The following is a 25,686-nucleotide window of genomic DNA, read 5'->3' on the forward strand; positions in this document are numbered from 1 at the left end:
CCTGAGTACATAGAGAAGTAGAACATGTTTTTAGGCTTTTGTGTGATCACGTTGGGGATAATTAAGCTATTTTGTAGAACCATATTGAGTCCTCCTCAATCTCCTGTGAGTGGCTAACTTTTTGGTTTTGAAGTAGGGGTACACCATTTTAATGGTGCATGTCTATATCAACAACCTCCAAAACCTTGATTGATTATATGAACCTACATTGATTATATTACTGCTCTTGATTATGTCATCCAAAAATGTTAAGTTCCATTACATTATACTTAGTAGCAGCAGACACTTTTATCCAAAGCAACTTGGATAGGTTTGCTTGACATGTGCACTTAAATGTCTGTATAATATTAAAAAGTGAGTAATGTATGAATGATCTGTTCTAAGAAGGCTGAAAACATGGCTGCGAAGTAGCATGACACAAACACGTCTTAATAGTGTAGCTGTGTGTCATGTTCAGAAGAACAAACTTGACCTGTTGGACAGACAAATGATTGCTCAACAATTTGTTTCTTATAAGGAGCAAAGAAAAAACACATTTGGTTGTTTCAAACACAAATAGTGTGTCAGGGTAAAGTAAGGTTGTCAGGATTTTTTGACAGTGATGTTAAATAGTAGTAGTTACTAGTTGTAAAGTCAGTTGAGGCAAGTTTTTTATTACGAGTGTGTGTGTTTGTACCAAGTCTACTTTTCATACATTATTACTGTTTATCACTTTTTAGAAGAGTTTTTCAATTGAGATTTAAAGGCATTTCAAATCGAATGAATGTTCAATAATTGTTGTACAGTAATGTTATTTGGCCATTAAGTGTTTGTTGTATGTGTAGTCTGTTGCATCATTTTCAAATTTTATGCATTAAACCTGATGTAATGCATGATGCAAACAAGTTTTGTACACGAGTTTGAATAATTAAAGACATTAAAAGCAGGAACTGCCCCGTCTTATTTGAATGCTATACTAAAGAGGTCCTTCCAGGATGCTGCGCTTCTCCAACATGAACTGATTAGCCATGCCTCCTGCTCACACAAAGCGATCCCAGTCCAAACTGTTATGCATGATGGTGTATGATCTATACACTGTGTATGACTTCTTGGGCTATGTGAAGTTTTTGGTTTTGTTTATATCAGTGTATACCAGTGTAGGCAGCAATACTGACATCTCTGTTATAGAACAGTATCCTGTTACCTAGAATTATCACTCAATACTTTTTGCCTTCACTTACTGAATAATTACATAGCCCTGGCAGTAACAACACCAAAACCCAACATGATAGATCTCTGCATGAAATGCAGAACTTGGCTGGAGTCACCTGGATTTATAGGCTTTCTGCTGTCCTCCCTTTCATTTGCATCCATGGACCATGGGTATGAAAAAGTTCCATATCGGTCATTGACAGTACATCACAGTGTACATGGCTTCCCCATTCCAGAACACCCCTACTTTTGGAAAGCTTGATACGCCCATGACCTGAGAGATTGAACGTCACAGATGTTCAGTGTTGGTTTTTGGCCTTGCCCCTTACGAGCAGAGCTCACTGAACATTAGGTACTGAACATTAGCTCACTGAACATTAGGTAGAGCGTACTGTTACATTAGGTAGAAAGCTTTACAGAAAGTCCACAGAGTGTGTGGTTGAGACCAATTCTTAACTTGAGTGATTTAGCAAAGGATCTGTACATGTTCAGGAGTTGCATAAAGTTATGTTTTGCAAATTACAACTTGCTATAATGATTTTGGAATTTAAAAAAAGACTTATTTTTCCCAGCAACACTTTTTTTCAGGGTAAACTGGGACACAGTTCATTGAAAGAAAATAAAATAAGCAAAAAAAAAAAGACAACTTGGTGTGTTGAAGGCTTTCACCATTCTCCACAAGATGGCATCGTCAGTTATCTTATTGTGGGCCAAAGTACTAGGAACCTGCTCACATCCCTGAGAGATTTCAACTTCTTTGATTATGAATCCTAGTTTTCACAATAACACAGACTCTCTCTATCAGATATGCATAGTACTTTTATATATAATGCATGGGGGGGGGGGGGGGGGGGGGTTATTGTACAGATGTGAGATCTTATTCCAGTTGTGTTCCAATCTTTGGAGCTTCAACAAATCTGATTATTCAAGTCAAACTGAATAGTGTAACTGTCAACTCATAATCAACAAAATGACTTGTTTCTCTGCGTTAATGAAGAAAATTGAAATTGCAGTCAGGTTATAAATATAATTTCTTAATAATGTGTGACCTGTAATATATTTTTTCTGGAGCATGGACAAGCACATTACAGCTGCAATGAATAAAATGGGCTCTGGACAGGTTCACTTGGAATGGAGGTGTTTGTGATTGGATAATGTAAATAGTTTATTTTGCTTACACAGTTGAGTGTTTAAATGACAAATAGCAACCATGAGGTATGTTTTTTTTTTATTTTCATGTTTATGATATTAAAATCATACGAGGCAAATGAATAAAAAATAATCGATAAGAAAAAGAGGACAGGCAGGCCAGGGAGCAGATGAGGCTACAGGGAGGAAATAAGAAGCACAAAGGAAATTAAACACCCAGTTTCTCTCTCTTTCTCTGCAACCTTCACTTGATCCAGCAAACTTCACACACAAAATGCATCACACCTCTTATGGCTTGCTGGTATCAAGAGCAGCAGCTGGTTTGTTCCTCACCTCAGTGAAATAACAGGCTTTGTGATTACAAAGTCAGTAAGTCAATCATATTTTAATCATAGTACACTGTAAAAAATGATTTGTTGTTTTAACTTAAAAAAGTTAGTGCAAGGGTTGCCTTAAGGGCTGACTTAAAATTTTGAGTTCACTGAAATTAATATAGTAAGTTCACAACAATTTAACTTACTATGTGAATTCAAGTGAACTCAAAATTTTAAGTCAGCCCTTGCACTAACTTTTTTAAGTTAAAACAACAAATATTTTTTTTTACAGTGTAATAATAACTTGTTATTGTAAATTATTTATCATGATTTGTGTTTATTCACAGCAATTTCTGATCAGGCCAAACCCCCAAATGCAACAAAACCACTTATAAAAACAAATATTACAGGAAATTTAACATTTAATAATGTATTGATTATATTTTTACAGACTAGAATGATTGATTTTTCATAATTCCATGAATTCTGCTGACAGTCGGAGTTGAAGACAGGTTCCCCATGTGAGGCTGAATGTAAAGCCAGGATGCTTCAGTAAGAATCAACAATCTGTCAGTAACAATGGTGACACTGTCATGTGGTGCTGTGGGCTGGAGCTTCATGAACCTTTATGATGTGAACATATCATAGTACAGAAAGAATACTTTCACTCAGCTGAGACCATTCATCATGTTCACTGTTATATTCATGTGTCTGTGGCTTTCACTCGGTGAGTTAACTTTGACCTTTTTATTGCAGAAATATTAAGTGTTGAATTAATGATTTATTCGTCTGTGTGGTGGGAAGAAAAATCAGAATGTGGCTCTGACTTATGTAGTTCTGGCTTGATGGTGGAAATGATAAAAACATTATGTTCTCTTCTCTATGACAGGTGACTCCATGGCAGAGTCAATAAAGCCACTTTTCACTCAGACAATTATAGATGAAGGCAGTGATGTTACTTTGTCCTGCAGCTATGAATCAAAGAGTTCATCACCCGACCTGCACTGGTACAGACAATATCCAAAATCTAAACCTGACTTCCTTCTTTTTATATCACAAAGTGGATATAAAAGTGACTCAATCCCACCACGTCTCTCTGCTGAAATTGATGAAAAGAATAAAAAAGTGCATCTGCTCATCTCCTCTGCTGCTGTATCAGACTCTGCACTATACTACTGTGCTCTGGCGCCCACAGTGACAGGAAATCCAACTGCACTGTACAAAAACTTTCACACAGTTATGTTATACTGAAGGCTGATCAACTGCTATAGTTACACAATTCCAGATTATACAATATCAATGATATAATCAGTTAAAAATAAATAAACATGGGGTTAGATAGGTCAATAAAAATATACACTCACCTGCCAGTGTAATAGGAACTTTTTCTTGATTCTTAATTCTAAGATCCCTGTTCTTGGCTGCAGGAGTGGAACCAAATGTGGTCTTCTGCTGTTGCATGCTGAGATGCTTTTCTGCTCACCACAATTGTAAAGAGTTGCTATGAGTTTCTATATCCTTCCTGGCAGCTTGAACCAATCTGGCCATTTTCCTCTGACCTCTCTTATCAACAAGGTGTTTCCACCCACAGAACTGTCGCTCACTCACTGTTTTTTTTTGTACCTTTCTGTGTAATCTCTAGATCTCTGTAATTTCTGTAATTTCTGTTGTGTGTGAAAACCCCAGGAGATCAGCAGTTTTTGAAATACTCAAACCAGTCCATCTGGCACCAACACCCATGCCACAGTGAAAGTCACAGAGATCACAATTTTCCCCATTCTTATGTTTGAAGCTCTTGATTTGTATCTGCATGATTTTATGCATTGTGCTGCTGTTAAGGGATTGGCTGATTAGATAACTGCATAAAACAGTAGCTGTATGGTTGTTCCTAATAAAGTGGCCAGTGAGTGTACATGTGAGTTTCTTTAGAAATTAACGAGAGTGGAAACATGTTAAACCACATTTGTATTTCTAAAACTGTTTCCATTAAAATCTGTTTTTCCCCCAAACAAAAAAAAATCTATTTTCCCCCAGAACCAAAAAAGTCTCAGGTTCCAGATAACCTGCATTCATGAAATTTTACATGTTCAGTAAATTTCCATATGTACCGGTAGAAGGATATTACAGAGGATTTATGTTACAGTTTATAATCAAAATGAAAAAAAAAATAGAAGCTGTGACTGCCTATTATGTTTTCTTCGTTAAACAAAGAAATGATTTTCCAATAAACTATACTGCAGAGGACTCTCTATTGAATGTCTTAACTCAACAATTTAACTGTAATCATGTAAGTGAACAATTTTATTATAACATCCAAATACAGAATTTTTGGCTTTATGTTTCCAAATTCATACATGTTTACTGATTTTCTGCTTTCCACTGGACACTTGTTTTAGGTGATGAAATCTTAAAAGAAAAGAAAACCCATTTTTAAAATACAGTTATGAAGATAGATTATGATATAAACTAACGATTCATGTGAATAATTGAAAATAAGGAGCTCACACAAATAAGATATCCATCTCCAAAAGTCAGTTTCTATGCAGAATGGACGATTTCATGGAGGCCGCCATTGCAAATATTTTAACCAATCAGAAAAATCCCCCCGATTGTTTCCAGCAATGCTCTGATATCATTTGGGCTCAAGACACAGAAGCTCCACATAGCGAGTAAGACTTGAAGCTGCCCCTGGCTGGAGATCATTTCATTAAAAATTTATATGAAAAAAATATTCCATTTCTCAAACAAAAAAGTGGAGGGGGAAAGATAATACTGATGTCACTGATAAACAGCGAGGGAATAGTGAACAGCTGATGTATTTCTATGTGACTGAATGCAGGGAGGTAACTTTTCATATTTATATCCCCGGTACAAGTCGTGCTGCCATGACTGCCTCATTCTGTGGACTGTAACCTTGCTAGACTACAGTGGTGCTTGAAAGTTTGAGAATCCTTTAGAATTTCCTATATTTCTGTGTACATATGACCTAAAACATCATCAGATTTTCACACAAGTCCGAAAAGTAGATAAAGAAAACCCAGTTAAACAAATGAGACAAAAATATTATACTCGGTCATTTATTTATTGAGGAAAATGATCCAATATTACATATCTCTGATTGGGAAAAGTATGTGAACCTCTAGGATTAGCAGTTAATTTGAAGGTGAAATTAGAGTCAGGTGTTTTCAATCAATGGGATGACAATCAGGTGTGAGTGGGCGCCCTGCTTTATTTAAAGAACAGGGATCTATCCAAGTCTGATCTTCACAACACATGTTTGTGGAAGTGTATCATGACATGAGCAAAGAAGATTTCTAAGGACCTCAGAAAAAGCGTTGTTGATGCTCATCAGGCTGGAAAAGGTTACAAAACCTTCTCTAAAGAGTTTGGATTCCACCAATCCACAGTCAGACAGATTGTGTACAAATGGAGGAAATTCAAGACCATTGTTACCCTCCCCAGGAGTGGTTGACCAACAAAGATCACTCCAAGAGCAAGACGTGTAATAGTCGGCGAGGTCACAAAGGACCCCGGAGTAACTTCTAAGCAACTGAAGGCCCCTCTCACAAATGTTCATGAGTCCACCATCAGGAGAACACTGAACAACAATGGTGTGCATGGCAGGGTTGCAAGGAAAAAGCCACTGCTCTCAAAAAAGAACATTGCTGCTCGTCTGCAGTTTGCTAAATATCACGTGGACAAGCCAGAAGGCTATTGGAAAAATGTTTTGTGGACAGATGAGACCAAAATAGAACTTTTTGGTGTAAATGAGAAGCGTTATGTTTGGAGAAAGGAAAACACTGCATTCCAGCATAAGAACCTTATCCCATCTGTGAAACATGGTGGTGGTAGTATCATGGTTTGGGCCTGTTTTGTTGCATCTGGGCCAGGATGGCTTGCCATCATTGATGGAACAATGAATTCTGAATCATACCAGAGGATTCTAAAGGAAAATGTCAGGACATCTGTCCATGAACTGAATCTCAAGAGAAGATGGGTCATGCAGCAAGACAATGACCCTAAGCACACAAGTCATTCTACCAAAGAATGGCTAAAGAAAAATAATGTTTTGGAATGGCCAAGTCAGAGTCCTGACCTTAAGCCAATTAAAATGTTGTGGAAGGACCTGAAGCAAGCAGTTCATGTGAGGAAACCCACCAACATCCCAGAGTTGAAGCTGTTCTGTATGGAGGAATGGGCTAAAATTCCTCCAAGCCAGTGTGCAGGACTGATCAACAGTTACCGGAAATGTTTAGTTGCAGTTATTGCTGTACAAGGGGGTCACACCAGATACTGAAAGCAAAGGTTCACATACTTTTGCCACTCACAGATATGTAATATTGGATCATTTTCCTTAATAAATAAATGACCAAGTATAATATTTTTGTCTCATTTGTTAAACTGTGTGTGTGTGTGAAAATTATATATTTGCAAAATTAAAATGCTTTCTTTGACAGTTCACGCCTCTTTTGATCTTTAAGTAATACATCACTGTCCGTCCTGCACACTTTGGTGCACCAGAAGGACTCTGGGATGCGCTCCGGCCTGCATGCGCACCAAGCAGACTCTCACATGCAGTGCGCATTACCAAGCCTTATTTCCCTGTGCTAGATTTCCTGGTTTTCTGATTGCTGTGCCTGTTTCTAGTTTTCGTTGTTCTCTTTGCCTGTGATAGTCTGTTCATACCTCACCCGACCTTTTGCTTGTTTCCCGTTCTTGAGATTGCCTGTCGATTTGGATTGTTTGTCTGTGTGTTTACCTGATTGACACAGTGTTTTTAATAAATACTTCTGCACTTGCATCTGTCTCCCACCGCTCCCTGACAGAATACTTCGTCAAACAGTGGCTGCAGCAGAAGGGTTCCAGTACACCATGCCACAACGCTTCTAGAATTTTGTATCTCAGCCTCTAGCTTCATTTTTCTGGCAGTGTACTGGCATATACACTCAACACCCTACGATGGAGAGTATCACCCGTGTGGCTTCAGCATACAGTGTGGCACCTATTATGCACACCTTGAAGAACCCAAACCTCCAGAACCTGTCTGGGTAACATGCATGATTTCCTGGCTGACTGGACAACCACACCTCATGCAATTACAGTACCTGTGCCTTCGGAGCTCACATGATTTTCAGGTCATGCTCTGGTTCATTTTTGAGTCCCTAGAGAAGGAGAACCCTATAATTTTCTGGGGGGACGGGGCTAGTCCATCTGAGGTTGATGTTCCAGAGCGCCTCCTAAAGGCTGTCAGTCCAGAACCAATCCCACAGCCCGTTCCACAGTCAATTTGTATCTGATTATAGAATATGTCTCATGGCAAAGTTGGGGATTTTTCAAAGTTGTAATATTTGTGCTGTAGTTCATAGCAACACAAAGTCGGAATTTATTAAAGTCACAGAGATACAAATAAAGGCTTGCGTATTATAAGCTGAAGCAGAGTCATGGTGAATATGAATAAATATGAGTGGGTGGAGCTACATGTGGCGACATCAGAGACAATCTCAAATACACAACACTGGCATTTATTTCTAAAACTAGAGGTCTGAACTAAACACTCAACAACAATGTTACTCTTCTTCTTGCTTTTCCTCACTCATGCTGACATTGGTAAGTCAGATACATTATACATGAAATGTTTAATTATTTAACAAACAAAAAGAACAATGTTTTTAATCACAGTTTATTAATAATAAATGGTCATGATATTATGTTAATGTATTTCTAGCAGAAGCTGCTGACAACAGCATTAAACCAGAACAAACCACTATATCTGGAACTGAAGGCAGCAACATCACACTGTCCTGCACATATACTGGAGTAGTTAACAGTCTCCACTGGTACCAACAAAAATCTGGATCAAGACCAGAGTTTCTGCTGTTGATTGTTGAAAGCAGTGGACAGGTCACAAACGCTCAACCACCTCATCCACGAGTGTCCATCAAACTTGATAAAACGAGTAAGAAAGTGGATCTGCTCATCTCCCCTGCTGCAGTGACAGACTCTGCACTGTACTACTGCGCCCTGAGGCCCACAGTGACAGGAAACCCAACTACACTGTACAAAAAGCACTACACATGACTGGAGCAGAGCCGTGCTTTTCTCACACGATGGAGCTCTTTACATGTTTACCTCTGCAGGCTCAACCCTCAGTCTATGATGTCAGTTTGCTTTTGTAGATAAACCATCATTTGTGTATTAATCTGCTGAAGTTTATTTCTAAATTAGACCTAAACATCATTCTTACCAATGGTATATTATAATATTGAGGGTTTTTTTTTTCAGTTGTTTACTAGAAGAGATTTGTTTATTAAAAAAATAATAATTAAAAATCACATTTCCTGTTCAACAACTATTGAGTTTGGTGCACAATAATGAAAGCTTGTTTAAGCATGCTGGAATATCCTACACTGAGGAAGTAAAAGAAGCTAAAACTTATTTTTCTCTTCTATGAAAATGTTACGTACCTTTTTCCAGTATGACAGTGAAATTACTGAGAGAGAGAGAGAGAGAGAGAGAGAGAGAGATTGGCATGCAACAGACAGATGTAAAAGCAGAACAGTGTTTATAAAGAGCACACTGTTAATCAGATCCAAATCATGATACAAAAGGCAGTATCAAAAAACAGGCAAAGGTCAAGCGAGGCACAAACAGAACATCAGAGGCAATGTCAAAAGGCAAAGTCTGGACAAAGTCAAAACCAGAATCAGCAGAACAATAACAAAAGGCTTAAAATCAGACACAAAGAACTGAGCATACACTTCACAGTGAACTGTGAGAGCTGAAGTCCATAAACAGTGAACTGTGGTGATTGTGAGCAAGTGCAAATGATGAGCACTCAGGAGACTGTGAGCAGTGATGTGCAGGGTGGGTGTTGGAGTCTGTTGTGGCCATATTTGAAAGCTGCTGTGAATTCTGGGAAGTGGGGTTTTGAGTTCAAGCAGGTGTAGATGAGAGAGAGAGAGAGAGAGCATGGAGAAATGTATTTCAGTGAAGCTGGCTTCTGAAACTTCTTTTCAGAATTCCCAACAAAAAACACAAAATTGAATTTAAATAAAATGTATTCAAAGCACATTTCCGGTGGAAGAAAGAATAGTGTTATCTTACAATCCTTTCCTTTTTTTTTCTTCCTGAAACTATAGTATGATGTAGGTATTTGGTATATGCCTGACTCTCACCCAGTGTTCCCATAACTGGCTCCAGATCCACTGTGACCCTGATTAGAAGAAAGCACTTATTATAATGAAGGAATTCATGTATGTGTATGTATTAAGAAGTTATGGAAATGTGTGTGTGTGTTTATAGTTATTAGAATCATGTGAATACAGAAACCATTAATCATGTGGTCATGCGATGTCACCTGCATGTTGTACGGTAGCTGTGTGTACTCATTTTTGTTGTTGTATATGTTGTATACACGCGTAAGTCAGATTACGTTGCCAAACTATTTAAATAAAGCTTTATTTATGAAGATTACTGAGCCAAGTTTCCATTCTGAAGAAATAAACCTTCCTTATTTCATATGAATAAAATACTGAAAGAAATTAATCGAGCCAAAACTAAAAACCTGGCAAGAATGTTTTGATTTAAATGGATGTAATTCGCAGGCCATGTCCCTGTATGTATGACTTTACTGCAAATCAAGCTCAGGCAAAGGCCTTTTCAAAACACTCCATCGAGACTTTCTCATACAATCATGTAAATACAGCAGATAAAATGGATGAAGAAGAAAACTGTGGCATTTGCTTTCTTTTGTTTTTTAATCAGATTTGACTATATGCTATTCGATGAAGTATAAGTAAGGACATTGTTTCATTTATTTAATTTAAATAATAATTCTGTGATTAGGGATGGTTCAGTCTTTTTTGAGCGAGCATTCTTAGCGTTACCGGTACTGGCAACATATTTGCATCGGCAAGCATTTGTTCGGCTGCAGATTCTGCAGAAATGTCTTCATTCTTTTTTGTTGGTGGATGCAAGAAAAAGAGAGCTGAGAGAGAGAGAGGGGCAGAGCAACAGCAACACTAACTGAGAGAAGAAACTGGTAAATATTCTCCTTTCCTGTTAATGTTTGGATGCTAATTATCCATTAATTTGTTAATTCGGTGCACTTTGTGGCTATGGTACAAGAGAACAAAGATGACAATTATGTTGCTAAAAACAATAACACAGACTTATCTAATGATCTGGGGTGGGTTTCCTGATAACGTTGCACTTTAGAGATCAAGAGCAAATTTAAAGGTGTTCTTAAGCAACGAACGTTGTCTCTGTATGTGGTTTTCCTGAACTCACTCGTAAGAAGGAATCTTAAGGGCAACTTTGCTCAGAGTGACTTTGCAATGTGCATCCTCGCAATAGGCATTAGTAACTGCTAAAGGTATTTGTACTGTAGTTGCTAAAGGCATTATAGTAGTTGCTAAATCCAGTCGATGAGGTCACGTGGTATTTGTTTTTAATCAAAAAGCAATGAAATATAAAGTGTCAAAATATGTTAATATATTGTGTTGTCATTAAGCATTACATATATAATGTGGGAATGAATCATTGAAACTTTTTTACATTTTGGACAATAACTTGCTTTTTTATTCCAAGCGTGTTTTTTTTATTAAATGAGCAAATGTTCACACAAAATTATGAACCAATAAGTTAAATACAACCCCGATTCCAAAAAAGTTGGGACAAAGTACAAATTGTAAATAAAAACGGAATGCAATGATGTGGAAGTTTCAAAATTCCATATTTTATTCAGAATAGAACATAGATGACATATCAAATGTTTAAACTGAGAAAATGTATCATTTAAAGAGAAAAATTAGGTGATTTTAAATTTCATGACAACAACACATCTCAAAAAAGTTGGGACAAGGCCATGTTTACCACTGTGAGACATCCCCTTTTCTCTTTACAACAGTCTGTAAACGTCTGGGGACTGAGGAGACAAGTTGCTCAAGTTTAGGGATAGGAATGTTAACCCATTCTTGTCTAATGTAGGATTCTAGTTGCTCAACTGTCTTAGGTCTTTTTCGTCGTATCTTCCGTTTTATGATGCGCCAAATGTTTTCTATGGGTGAAAGATCTGGACTGCAGGCTGGCCAGTTCAGTACCCGGACCCTTCTTCTACGCAGCCATGATGCTGTAATTGATGCAGTAGGTGGTTTGGCATTGTCATGTTGGAAAATGCAAGGTCTTCCCTGAAAGAGACGTCGTCTGGATGGGAGCATATGTTGCTCTAGAACCTGGATATACCTTTCAACATTGATGGTGTCTTTCCAGATGTGTAAGCTGCCCATGCCACACGCACTAATGCAACCCCATACCATCAGAGATGCAGGCTTCTGAACTGAGCGCTGATAACAACTTGGGTCGTCCTTCTCCTCTTTAGTCCGAATGACACGGCGTCCCTGATTTCCATAAAGAACTTCAAATTTTGATTTGTCTGACCACAGAACAGTTTTCCACTTTGCTACAGTCCATTTTAAATGAGCCTTGGTCCAGAGAAGACGTTTGCGCTTCTGGATCATGTTTAGATACGGCTTCTTCTTTGAACTATAGAGTTTTAGCTGGCAACGGCGGATGGCACGGTGAATTGTGTTCACAGATAATGTTCTCTGGAAATATTCCTGAGCCCATTTTGTGATTTCCAATACAGAAGCATGCCTGTATGTGATGCAGTGCCGTCTTAGGGCCTGAAGATCACGGGCACCCAGTATGGTTTTCCGGCCTTGACCCTTACGCACAGAGATTCTTCCTGATTCTCTGAATCTTTTGATGATATTATGCACTGTAGATGATGATATGTTCAAACTCTTTGCAATTTTACACTGTCTAACTCCTTTCTGATATTGCTCCACTATTTGTCGGCGCAGAATTAGGGGGATTGGTGATCCTCTTCCCATCTTTACTTCTGAGAGCCGCTGCCACTCCAAGATGCTCTTTTTATACCCAGTCATGTTAATGACCTATTGCCAATTGACCTAATGAGTTGCAATTTGGTCCTCCAGCTGTTCCTTTTTTGTACCTTTAACTTTTCCAGCCTCTATTGCCCCTGTCCCAACTTTTTTGAGATGTGTTGCTGTCATGAAATTTCAAATGAGCGAATATTTGGCATGAAATTTCAAAATGTCTCACTTTCGACATTTGATATGTTGTCTATGTTCTATTGTGAATACAATATCAGTTTTTGAGATTTGTAAATTATTGCATTCTGTTTTTATTTATAATTTGTACTTTGTCCCAACTTTTTTGGAATCGGGGTTGTAGTTCAGTTAATTTTTTTTTCCTTTGCCTGCTCATTTCATTGTTACCCAGTCAAGAGCTTAATGTCCCTTATACACTGGCATGCAGCTGAGTGGTGTTTGGCATATGAAGGAGGTACAGTATCGATCCCATCACTTCCCCAGACCGCAGTGCCGCTTCCCAGATTGCAGGCAGCCAGAATACAGCTGGCCGAGAGCGTCAGTGCACCCGGGAGCTGATCAGCATTGAGAAGGAGCGGCTCCAGTTACTCCGAGACCTGTATGAGTGGCACCATCAGGAGCGGATGGGCCTTAAACAGGCAAAACTAGACCTGCTGGTCAGAGAAGTGGAGCTTCAGAGTGGATTCACGGAGTTATGATTATTTTAACTGTTATTCACAATGCCAAGTTGGCAATGGTCTCTCATATATAAACACACACACACACACACACACACACACAATGTTACAGGTGCAGAAATTTGACACTAAATGAGATAATCACTTGGCTAATGGAGTTAAATTTGATTAAAATGTGGTGATATCAATGTGACATTACAATATCCATACATAATTCCATAACACATGGAAATATAGTCAGAATATTTTGCATATATTTATTTAATAATTAACTTGATGTACGTGCAATGTACAAGAAAAATAATTTCACACCAGCAGCATATTCAGGGTATCATTAGGGTATTTTAGGATTGTTGTATAATAATTATCTGCTGCAGTGTTTATTCCACATTGGCGATATCTACTGATGAACTGCCAAAGATATTTTGTTTTGTTTAAAAAAATATACTAACCCACTGTGTGTAAACCTTTTTCCACACCTTGTTTAAGTCCTGTTCAGAAAAATTTTATTTCAGAGAAACTGGCAGAGGTGCTTGTGCCTCAAATTGCGACAAAAAAGTCTTCTTTTGTGAAGCTCCAAAAACTCTGAAATAAAATGAAGATAATTTCTGAGACTCGCTCAGTGTGTTCAGGAAAAGGTTCCAGATCCACTGTGCACTTAGTAAAGATAAAGGGATGTATGTAGGCGGAAATATTCAGTTCTGGATGTGTACTGTTTTTTTTTAAAATAATGCTGTTTAAGAGTCAAATCATGATCATCCATCAATTTCATGGATAAAATCATCATGAATTACAATTGCGATGGGAAAAAAATCAGATGCTTTGGGTTGATCAGCAGCAGGACTTGTTCTGTGTTGTACTGGTGACTCAGTTCACTGTCACTGATGCTGTGAAGTGATGATCTGTGTAACGTTCTGCTACAACAGCTGCACTTCCTGGGTGTGGCCTTCTAGAGACACATGTTCCCTCATGTGTAAACCTTGTTTCAACCTCAGCTTCAGCACATACAGCACTATTATACAGAATCCTCACAGAGCTGTGTTCAGAAATGGCTCAATTATACAACTTACTGTACACAGTGAGATACATCCCCCTGATTCTCACTGTAGCAACAGGTAATTAACCTTCATCAGCTCATTCATTGTATTAACTAATACTCATGTGTGTATTAATCTATTAATTTCTTATTTTTGTAAGTCAGTATTTTGTTTACAGAAATATTTCACAGATCTATTTCTTTCTATTCTTCTTTGCAAACAGGCAGTTTTGCAGATAACATTGGGCCGATGGACAAAGATACCAACATTGTGGGGAAAGAAACAGACACCGTTACTCTGAAATGTTCATATCAGTCAAACAGTGATTACATTCGGCTTTACTGGTACAAACAATATCCTAACAGCGCACCACAGTTTTTACTGCTTAAAGGCGCAAAGTCACGAAGTTCTGATGACTACAACCCTTCTGGCGCTCGATTCAATTCAGAAACATCCTCAGATTCGACTGAACTTACTATTAAAGATCTACAGATCTCAGATTCTGCACTCTATCACTGCGCTCTTTTAATAGTAGCACAGTAATACAGAGTCAATTAGAGGCTGTACAAAAACCTAAGAACAGTACATGTGAAGTTAAAAGGTTTTTATCAAAGATACTTCCTTTACCAACTTGTTATCAGTTAACCACAGATATAAACATTTGTGGTAACAGATGCAGCTGAATAACAGAAAATAAAAATAAAGAGGGAGTGTGTCAGGTGTTACTGCTGCATCCTGTTTTAAATTCAATGTAGTTTACTTTGTTGCCCAGTTTACCCCATGATTTATTCCAATCAACTTTTATTCATTTATAGCAGAGTGTAGCCCCAGACTTAAGAGAATATGATAATGCATTGGCCTGATTTTTGATGCCTTTGACCATACGACGTGCGTACGTTCATCCCTTGCGGGACAAAAATTTATTCAGGTTCTCTGAATCTTTTAATGATATTATGTCCCGTAGAGGATGTGATCCCAAATTCTTTGCAATTTAACTTTGAGGAAAGTTATTCTTAAATTGTTGCACTATTTGCCCACACAGTCTTCCACAGAGCGGTGAACCCCTCCTCATCTTTACTTCTGAGAGACTCAGCCTCTCTGGGATGCTCTTTTTATACACAATCGTATTACTGACCTGTTGCCAATTAACTTTATTAGTTTTTTAATTAGTGTTATTATTTTTTAAACATTACACAACTTTCCCAGTCTTTGGTTTTCCCTTTCCCAATTTTTTTGTGTTATTAATATGACTACAATTATAGACAGTCCATAATTATCAACACCTCTTCAGATTTACCAATAAAAAACAATTTTACAAAGGTGAGTTTCAGTTACAACAGTTTTTATTGGTTAATTAATCAACCGGAAGATCCGCCTCACCCTTTGATCTTGTCATCTGATGACACAGCTCGTTACACGAGATGGAATTTTTTTTTTAGTGCGATCAGCAAGTTGAGGAAATGCTGGATGTTATCATCGCAGGTAAGCATGGTGGAAAGATCATGGACATGTTTTTTACTTATCAAATTCACCAATATTTCATGATATCCTGTCTAAACCTACTTTATTTCTTACTCTTTCATTTGACAGTCGCCATTTTGTATCTAAACACGTGTTTGAGAAGTCACATGAGAATGTCGATAATAGTGATCACTTTCACTGGTGTCCACCATTATCGACACACTGTGGAATTGACATTTACAACTGTTATGGATCGATCTTTGTGTAACATTGTTGAAGTAGATGAAGTACTTTTAAAAAAAATAATTAAAAGTGATGTGATTTATAATTTTTTTTTTCTGATTCATAACAGAATGGAATGTTTATAGAGTATTTGGACTCTTATTGCAATAAATAGAATTAGACCAGAATTAAATTCCTAGCATATGAAAATTACATGCTTGAAATATTCAGATTTTTCTATTCCATTCAGATATTTTTTCAGTTTGTTGTAAATATCGACCACATATTACAATATCAGTAGACATTTTATATTTTGGTTCAAGGAATGACACGCGACCTTTGACCTGGAGTTTCATGCAGTTACAATGTCTATTGCCTGTTGACATTTATTGGTAAACTACAAAACTAGAAATTAATACAAACAATGATGAATGATGAATAAAATGTGATCTACGAAAATACTAAGAAAGTGGGTAGAAAGTGGAACAAAAAGATTTTCTGACAGGTTAAACATTATCAGTTCATTTGTTTACAAACATTAGAATTACTTCCTCATTTGCGTAAGCACAGACATCGATATATTTATATAAATGATATTTGGTACGAAATATAAGTCTATGTAAAACGAATTTTAAATAAAAACTATGTTTTGTTAACTTAATACCACATACTGATTATTTTTTAAAATAAATAATCATCTGGGTGTTGATAATTGTGGAACGGTGTCGATAACTGTGGACAAAGGTGTCAATACTTGTGGAACGGTGTCACGTGATCTGATACGCTAAGTAATCGGGAATCAACTCTTTTTTTTTTCCAGTGGAAGTTTGAGTAACTATTCATGCACAATTTACGCATTGAAAGTCTGCATACTTTTGCAACGGCCAAAAGATCGTTAAGGTGTCAATAATTGTAGCCGCCGCTCTACTTCACTGATCGAGTTTGTTTGTTTGCTTTTTTTATTCTAATCATGGTATTGCTGTGCATATAAATGCCCAGTTGAATTTTTGCCATATTCAGTGCATGTACACGCATTCAGCAAGCTACTAGTTTAGACACATTTTCAATACTTATGAATTATATCCTTTTTGTGGAAAAACGAATACACATTACTCAGGATTTCCAAAGCAGATTATCTTAATAGATGGTAACATTTCACAGTTAAAGGTCTCAGGTTGCTAAAGGCTTCAGGGATGATCTATAGTGAATATAACTCTCAGGTCAGTCAATAACTGATCTGTGTCAGTTTTATCTCATGGTGGTAAACACATTTTTTGGATGATTGGATTAATGGCACATTTTGAATTACACCCTTTAAGTGTAAAGTAGTTGTCTGTGTAAACATGTAAATATATTATTAAAAAATAAAACAAAATATAGAAATTTGATTTTGATAGACTTTCATACAAATGCCAAAAGTTTTCAACTTCTTCTGTCTACATGGACCAATTTTCACTGTCGAAATCATAAAGATTTTCTGGTTTTGTGGACACATGAAGACTTTCTAGCTTACTCGGTTACAGTAGATGTCTCGGTTACGGTTATTTGCTGTAATGATTTGTGAATTTAAAAAAAAAAGACTTCTTTTTCCCAGCAACACTTTTGTTTTCAGGGTAAACTGGGACAAGATTCATTTTAAGAAAACAAAACAACCTTGGTGTGTTAAAGTCTTTCACCTTTCTCCACAAGATGGCACCGTCAGTTATCTTACTGTGGGCCAAGCACGAGGGCCCTGATCACATCCCCAAAGAGTTCAACATCTTTGATTATGAATACTACTTTTCACTATAATATAGACTCTCTTCAACCATACACACATAGTACTTATAGTACTGTACAAAAAAAAAAACAATGTGAACAAATGTGAGATCTTATTGAAATTTAATGTCATTGCTTGGCGCAGAAAAATTAGTCCATGCTTTCGTTACCTCCAGGTTGGATTACTGTAATGCCTTGTTGATATAAATGGTGATATTTCTAGACGTACTGAGGTAAAGTTTGGTGTTCCACAAGGTTCTGTCTTGGGTCCACTGCTTTTTTCTTTATATATGTTACCTCTGGGTGATATTATTCGTAAACATTGTATTAGTTTCCACTGTTATGCTGATGACACACAGTTGTATGTCTCTGCAAAACCTGATGAGAGACACCAGCTTAATAGAATTGAGGAATGTGTTAAGGACATTAGACACTGGATGCTTATTAATTTCCTTCTGCTTAACTCTGACAAGACTGAAGTACTTGTACTAGGACCACATACAGCTAGAAGTAAGTTTTCTGATTACACAGTGACTCTGGATGGCCCTTCTGTTTCTTCACGTGCAGTAGTAAAAGACCTCGGAGTGATTATTGACCCCAGTCTTTCATTCGAAACTCACATTGATAACATCACCCAGATAGCTTTCTTTCATCTCAGAAATATTGCAAAGATAAGAAATTTAATGTCATTGCGTGATGCAGAAAAACTAGTCCATGCTTTCGTTACCTCCAGGTTGGATTACTGTAATGCCTTACTGTCTGGATGTTCCAATAAGTGCATAAATAAGCTCCAGTTAGTTCAAAATGCAGCAGCAAGAGTTCTTACTAGAACTAGAAAATATGACCACATCACGCTTGTCTTATCCACACTGCATTGGCTCCCAATCAAATTTTGTATTGATTATAAAATACTACTATTGACCTTTAAAGCACTAAATGGTCTCGCACCACAATACCTGAGTGAACTTCTGCTCCTCTATGACCCGCCACGCCTACTTAGATCAAAAGGTGCAGGCTATCTGCTGGTACCTTGTATAGTGAAAGCTACATCAGGGGGCAGAGCCTTTTCTTACAAAGCCCCGCAGTTATGGAACAGCCTTCCAAGTAATGTTCGGGAATCAGACACAGTCTCAGCATTTAAGTCTAGGCTGAAAACATATCTGTTTAGTCAAGCCTTTTGTTAATGGTGTTTATGAGGTAAAGGTGTAGATCTAGAGGGTCCTCAGACATAGAGTGTTTTGGTAAACTGGGATGTATGGATGCTGTCAGTCCCCACTCGCTTGCTCACTCAAGTTTGTTGACGGTGTAGTGGCTGGCTGCTTTATGTCCCAGGGCTCCCTCATGCCTGTGTTACCTTTTGGCTCTCTCCTTTTAGTTATGCTGTCATAGTTGCCGGAGTCCCTGCTTGTACTCGGTGCAATATGTATACTGCTCCTACTTATTCAGGTGACATTGGGCGTACCTAACAACCTGTGTTTTCTTTCCCTCCCCTCCCCCAAATCTGTCCCTCTGAGTTACATGGAGTCAACAGGAAATCTTTTGGTGGAGAGGGTGGAGACCTCGACTGGCTATCGTAGCCTGCAGGGAATCGGCCGTCAGACATTCTGTCGCATGTCCCAGACCCGGTGAAATGTAACTGAATTGTCTTGGCCAGCCCTAAGGGTCCCATCTGCATCTCATCATTGCTGAGGAGTGTGCTCCCATCACCCAATCAAGCATCCAGCCAGAGCAGGTCATGATATATTTTTTACCATATTAACATGCCATTGTTGTGTGTTATGCCTGATGTAAAGACACTCGTCTCTGCGAGCCTACCACACAGATTTAATACTTGTCATTTTTAGGGCATACCTAACAACATGTGTTTTCTTTCTCTCTCTCTTCCCCCCCCCAATCTGTCCCTCTGAGTTACATGTTGGTCCTGGGATTGAGATGCTGGCCTCTTCTGCCCCTCGGACCTGCTTGATCCATCCTGGTGCTCTGTGTCTGGTCGGAGTTTTATCGCACTGCTCCTGTGAAGGACGGCCCCATGAGGACAGTTGAGGGTTATACCTGGAGGATGCTCTGGACTCTTACAGTAATGCTTTTATGGCTGAGGACTACAGTTGTCTTGCTAACTTTAGGACTGCAGTTATCATGAACAGTTTTGCACTCAAGTTTCCATCAATGAAGAGTTATAACATCAACGAAACTGTCCTCATGTTAAAACTGTTAATATTATAGTCAGGCTGTCTGTTGTTGCCCAAATGAGGATGGGTTCCCTTTTGAGTCTGGTTCCTCTCGAGGTTTCTTCCTCATGTCGTCTGAGGGAGTTTTTCCTTGCCACCGTCGCCACAGGCTTGCTCATTGGGGATAGATTAGGGATAAATTAGCTCATGTTTTAAGTCGTTCAAATTCTGTAAAGCTGCTTTGCGACAATGTTTATTGTTAAAAGTGCTATACAAATAAACTTGACTTGACTTGACTTATTGCAGTTGTGTTCCAATCTTTGGAGCTTCAGCATCAAATCTGATTATTCGATCAAGCTGAAAAATATAGCTGTCAACTCATCATCAACAAAATGACTTGTCTCTCTTAATTAATGAAGAAAATTGAAATTGCAGTCAGGCTATAAATACAGTTTCTTAATAATGTGTGATGTGTAATATATTTGTCTCCAGCATGGACAAGCACATCACAGCTGCAGTGAATAAAATGGGCTCTGGACAGGTTCACTTGTAATGGAGGTGTTTGTGATTGGATAATGTAAATACTTTATTGTGCTTACAGAGTTTCATGTTTAAATGACAACGAGCAATCATGAGATTTATTTTTTAGAGGCAAATTAATAAAAAAATAAATAAAAAGAGAAAGAGGACAGGTAGGCCAGGCAGAACATGAGGCTACAGAGAGGAAATGAGAAACACAAAAGAAATAAAACACCCAGTCTCTCTCTCTCTCTCTCTCTGCAACCTTCACTCGATCCAGCAAACTTCACACACAAAATGCATCACCTCCCTTAAGGCCTAATGACTTACTGGCATCTTTAATATTATTACCAAGAGCAGCAGCTGGTTTGTTCCTCACCTCAGTGAAATAACAGGCTTTGTGATTACAAAGTCAATAAATCTATCACATTATTATAATAGTAATAATAACTTGTTATATTAAATTATTTATCATGACTGATTCACAGCAATTTCTGATAAGGATATAAAAAATAATTATTCTGTGTGTTTCTTTGGCCAATGAAATCTGTGTAGTCCTCAAGTCAAGGACTCGAGTCAGTGAAACACACACACACACAGGGGAAAGACAAGAGACAGTCAGAGAAACAGAGGAAAGTAATTTCACATGGTGCTCTAAAAAGAGAAACATGGACAAAAAAAAGCAGAGCTTTTGATGAAGAATGGACAGACCCTGACATGTTTATTCTTCACATGGGAAGTTCAAAACCAGTGTCTCATATGTTCCAAGACCATGCTGATTATTATTATTATTATTATTATAAATTGATTGAGAGTGTTCAAAGGGACATGCCATACTCTTTTCAATTAATTTATATTATTCTCTGAGGTGCTTTTGTAAAGTTTGTGATATTGTTTTTATTGAAAAAGCACCTTGGTTCTTTTGCCTCATGCTGTTTTATCATGGGATGTAAACACTCCAGGCTGATTATGCAGCTGCAGCTTGAACTCTCAAAATATGTAAATAGCTTCACTCTGATTGGCTAACATCCAACTCTGCCATCCACACACAAAGGGGTTCTGTTAGCCAATCACAGTGGATATATTTACATATTTAAATTGAAAGGCACACCCCCAAAATCAACCTGTTTCATTCTGTCTGTCATGTGATGCTGTGGGGCGGAGCTTCATCAACCTGCATGATGTTAACAATATTGGAGACACAAATAATAGTTTCATTCAGCTGAGACCGTTCATCATGTTCACTGTTATATTCATGGGTCTGTGGCTTTCACTAGGTGAGTTATACATTTATTCATTTTTTTGTGTTATTTCAGAAATATTAATTGTAGAATGAGTGATTAATTAGTCTGTGTGGTGGTTAGAAAATCAGAATGTGGGTCTGACATGTAGTTCTGGTTTGATGGTGTAAAGGTTAAACACATTATGTTCTCTTCTCTATGACAGGTGACTCCATGGCAGCGTCAATAAAGCCACTTTTCACTCAGACAGTGAGAGATGAAGGCAGTGATGTTACTCTGTCCTGCAGCTATGACTCAAGTGCTACAAACAATTACTTGCACTGGTACAGACAATATCCAAAATCTAAACCTGAGTTCCTTCTTTATATTCATCAAAGTGGAGATTTAAGTCCCAACATTCCTCCAAGAATGTCTGCTAAAGTTGAAAAGAATAAACAAGTGGATCTGCTCATCTCCTCTGCTGCTGTATCAGACTCTGCACTATACTACTGTGCTCTGCAGCCCACAGTGACAGGAAATCAAACTGCACTGTACAAAAACTTTCACACAGTATTGTTGGTTGTTCTGCTGATGATTTTAAGAGATTGACATGCACTTTTGTGGGAATCTATCTCTTTCAAAATTTATGAAGAGTTATATTATTGGCACATATTCCATTATTAGTAAACAGTTTTATTTATTTTTTGGTTACCACTGTATGCTGGTCAGTGTTGTCGTGAACACAAAGCCTGTCCTGGGGCTCCCAGCTGTGAGGTGGGAATTCACCCTGGATGGACTGTCAGCCCTTCGTAGAGCACCATGCACAAACCCTTTCACACACTCATTCACACCTTCAGGCAATTTCTCCAAGCAAACTTCCTACTGCAAGTTTTTTTTTTGTTTATTTTAACTAACACAGACACGGAGTAAACCTGTAAAACTGCACACAAATTGACAGCAACCTGACCTCAGCATCCAACTGAGAACCCTGAAGCTGTGATGCAGCAGTGCTGCCCACTGGTCACTGTTATCATCCATTAATCCATCCATCATCTGTAGCCACTTATCCTGTACAGGGTCGCAGGCAAGCTGGAGCCTATCCCAGCTGACTATGGGTGAGAGACGGGGTACACCCTCCTCTCTCCTACATATACTCAGCTCTCACTTCCCCACTTCGCAAAGTATTGTCTAGTACCCCCATGTCTAACTTTACCGAGCTGTTTGTTTTCCGCCTGATTTCCAGTGTATGACCCGTGTTTACATTTATCCTCGACCTTGTCTTTTGCTTGCTCTCTGTTGCATTGTTTGCTGATTGACTGACCCTCTCTTGTTTCCGGATTATGATTCCTGCTCTACTATTTGGCTCAGGGCACCATATAAGCAAGAACTGCCACTGGATGGATAAACCTCACACACTTTGGCACTTCAGAGTTTTCCCATGTAATTTACCACTGCAGTTTGTGTGATTTAAAGTTTTGTTACATTAATTTATATGGCATGGACTTTGATTTGTTTTAAATATTAAAGCTTTACAGAGGAAACCAATGACTGGCCTGCACTCCACATCTTCTTATTCACGTATCAGCTAGAATAAACACTACAAACCAATGACTTGTATTTTCACCAAATGAATAGAACTGGCCTATTTATTAATGCATTGTTTGTTCCACACAGTCTTCAGTATGAAGCATGAAGCAAAGACTAAAAATAATTTTTAAAAGTATGAATGATCAAGCATTTAAGTACATTTATGGAAAGAGAATTTTGCATTTTGAACCCCCAGATAGATCAGAAAGTATGTCATGTGAATATTTCATTTTAGTTGTTGATGTTTACAATTGTATTCAAAAACTTTCCTTATAGAGTTTTATATACAGTACCAGTCAAAAGTTTGGACACACCGACTCATTCATAGGTTTTTCTGCATTTTGACTCTTTTCTACATTGTAGAACAATACTGAAGACATCAAAACTATGAAATAACACATGGCACATATACGGAATTATGTGGTAAATAAAATAGTGTTAAAAAACAAACATATGTTTCATATTTTTGATTCTCCAAAGTAGCCACCATTTACCTTGATGATGCTTTACATACTGTTGGCATTATCTTAACCAGCTTCATGAGGCAGTCACGTGGAATGCTTTTCAGTTAACAGGTGTTGCCTCATCAAATGTTAATTACAGTAGTGGAATTTCTTGCCTTCTTAATGTGTTTGAGATCAAACAGTAAATAGTAAATGATAAAAATACAGTAACTAGCTCAATTCAACACTGGTAATAATCCATATCATGTCAGGAATCGCTCAACTAAGTAAAGAGAAATGACAGTCCATCATTACTTTAAGACAAAGTGTGCTTTAATTTATTAAATTTTTTTTATTAATTTTATTAGAAAAAACATTGAATTAGAAGGCTTGTCCAAATGTTTGACTTGTGCTGTATTTTTTGCACAGATATTAATTTGCTAAATTAAATTAATCTTTGACAGCTCATAACTATTTTGTCTTTCTGTAATGTCTACACTGTATATGTAGTAAACATTATGAATGTATAAAGGTTTTTCTCCTTGGTGAACACTAGATGGAGGAGTCAGTTATCTTATTGTAGGCAAAGTACTGAGACCCACACAACCCTGCTCACATCCTCCAGAGATGTTCAGTTCTTTGATGAAGAACACGACTTTTCACAATAAAACCTCTGTAACAGAGTATACCTGCTCTTCTATCATACACACTGCATATATATTATCCGAACCCCTGCTCCGGTTACTCTTAGTATCTCAGTTAAGTTCAGAGACACCATTCTGATAAAACAACATAACTGTCCACGGATGACTAAACTGTGAAATAAACCTTAACTATTCTCTTCCACTTAGCAGCTCTAACATTAAGCTGCCTGCTGCTGCACATATGACACATGGAGAAAGTAAGACACCAAACAAATTCACATTCAAAGTGAATATCAGTTCATTTAATACAAAAATATCACACGCACACACACACACAGCATGTACCACTCCCTTCCAAAGCCTAATGGCTTGCTGGCATCTTTGAAAGACCAGCAGCGAAACACCTCAGAAAATATTTGTTATGTAAAAACACTTAAAAACAAGGCTTTGTGCTTCTTTTCTCATCTCATCATCTCTAGCCGCTTTATCCTTCTACAGGGTCGCAGGCAAGCTGGAGTCTATCCCAGCTGACTATGGGTGAAAGGCAGGGTACACCCTGGACAAGTCACCAGGTCATCACAGGGCTGACACATAGACACAGACAACCATTCACACCTACGGTCAATTTAGAGTCACCAGTTAACCTAACCTGCATATCTTTGGGGGAAACCGGAGCACCCGGAGGAAACCCACGCAGACACGGGGAGAACATGCAAACTCCGCACAGAAAGGCCCTCGTCGGCCACAGGGCTCGAACCCGGACCTTCTTGCTGTGAGGCGACGGCGCTAACCACTACACCACCGTGCCGCCCCTATTCTGTAATTATTAGAGTATATTTTTCTCTCCCTTCATCCATTTTCTATACTGCATTTCCATTGTGGGTCGTCGGTGAGCTGGAGCCAATCCTCGCTGACGATGATGGAGAAGCCGGGTACACCCTGGACAAGTCACCAGTCTATCGCAGGCTTAACACAGAGAGACAGACAGCCATTCACACTCACATTTACACATACAAGCAATATAGAGAAGCCAGTTGACCTCATCTTGTGGACTGTAGGAGGAAACTGGAACATGCAGAGGAAACCCATGCAGGCACAAGGAGAACATGCAAACTCCACACAGAAAGATCCCTGATTGACTGGTATGTTCAAACCAGGAACCTGCTTGCTGTGAGGCGACAGTGACACTGCACCTCTGTGCCACCCAAGTGTAGTTTATACATTAAAATGACTGTAATTATGTAAAAACATTAATTCCCTCCTTTCAGTATGTGTTTGCTTCAATATGCTCAGGACAGGTTCCCCATGTGAGGCTGGATGTAGATAATATCACTATAGCCTTCTTTCATCTCAGAAATATTGCTCAGGTAAGAAATATAATG

General features: G+C 38.2%; 1 gene segment (V, D, J or C); it reads left to right on the forward strand.

Moving 5' to 3' along the window:
* The first annotated feature begins 14,293 nt into the window (after positions 1-14,293).
* Positions 14,294-14,825, forward strand: LOC132884073 (immunoglobulin lambda variable 2-23-like). The segment is given in 2 exon segments: positions 14,294-14,360; positions 14,506-14,825. Coding segments are annotated over 2 exon segments (387 nt in total).
* The last annotated feature ends 10,861 nt before the right edge of the window (positions 14,826-25,686 follow it).

This window comes from Neoarius graeffei, chromosome 1, assembly GCF_027579695.1.
Source record: "Neoarius graeffei isolate fNeoGra1 chromosome 1, fNeoGra1.pri, whole genome shotgun sequence".
Taxonomy (NCBI): domain Eukaryota; kingdom Metazoa; phylum Chordata; class Actinopteri; order Siluriformes; family Ariidae; genus Neoarius; species Neoarius graeffei.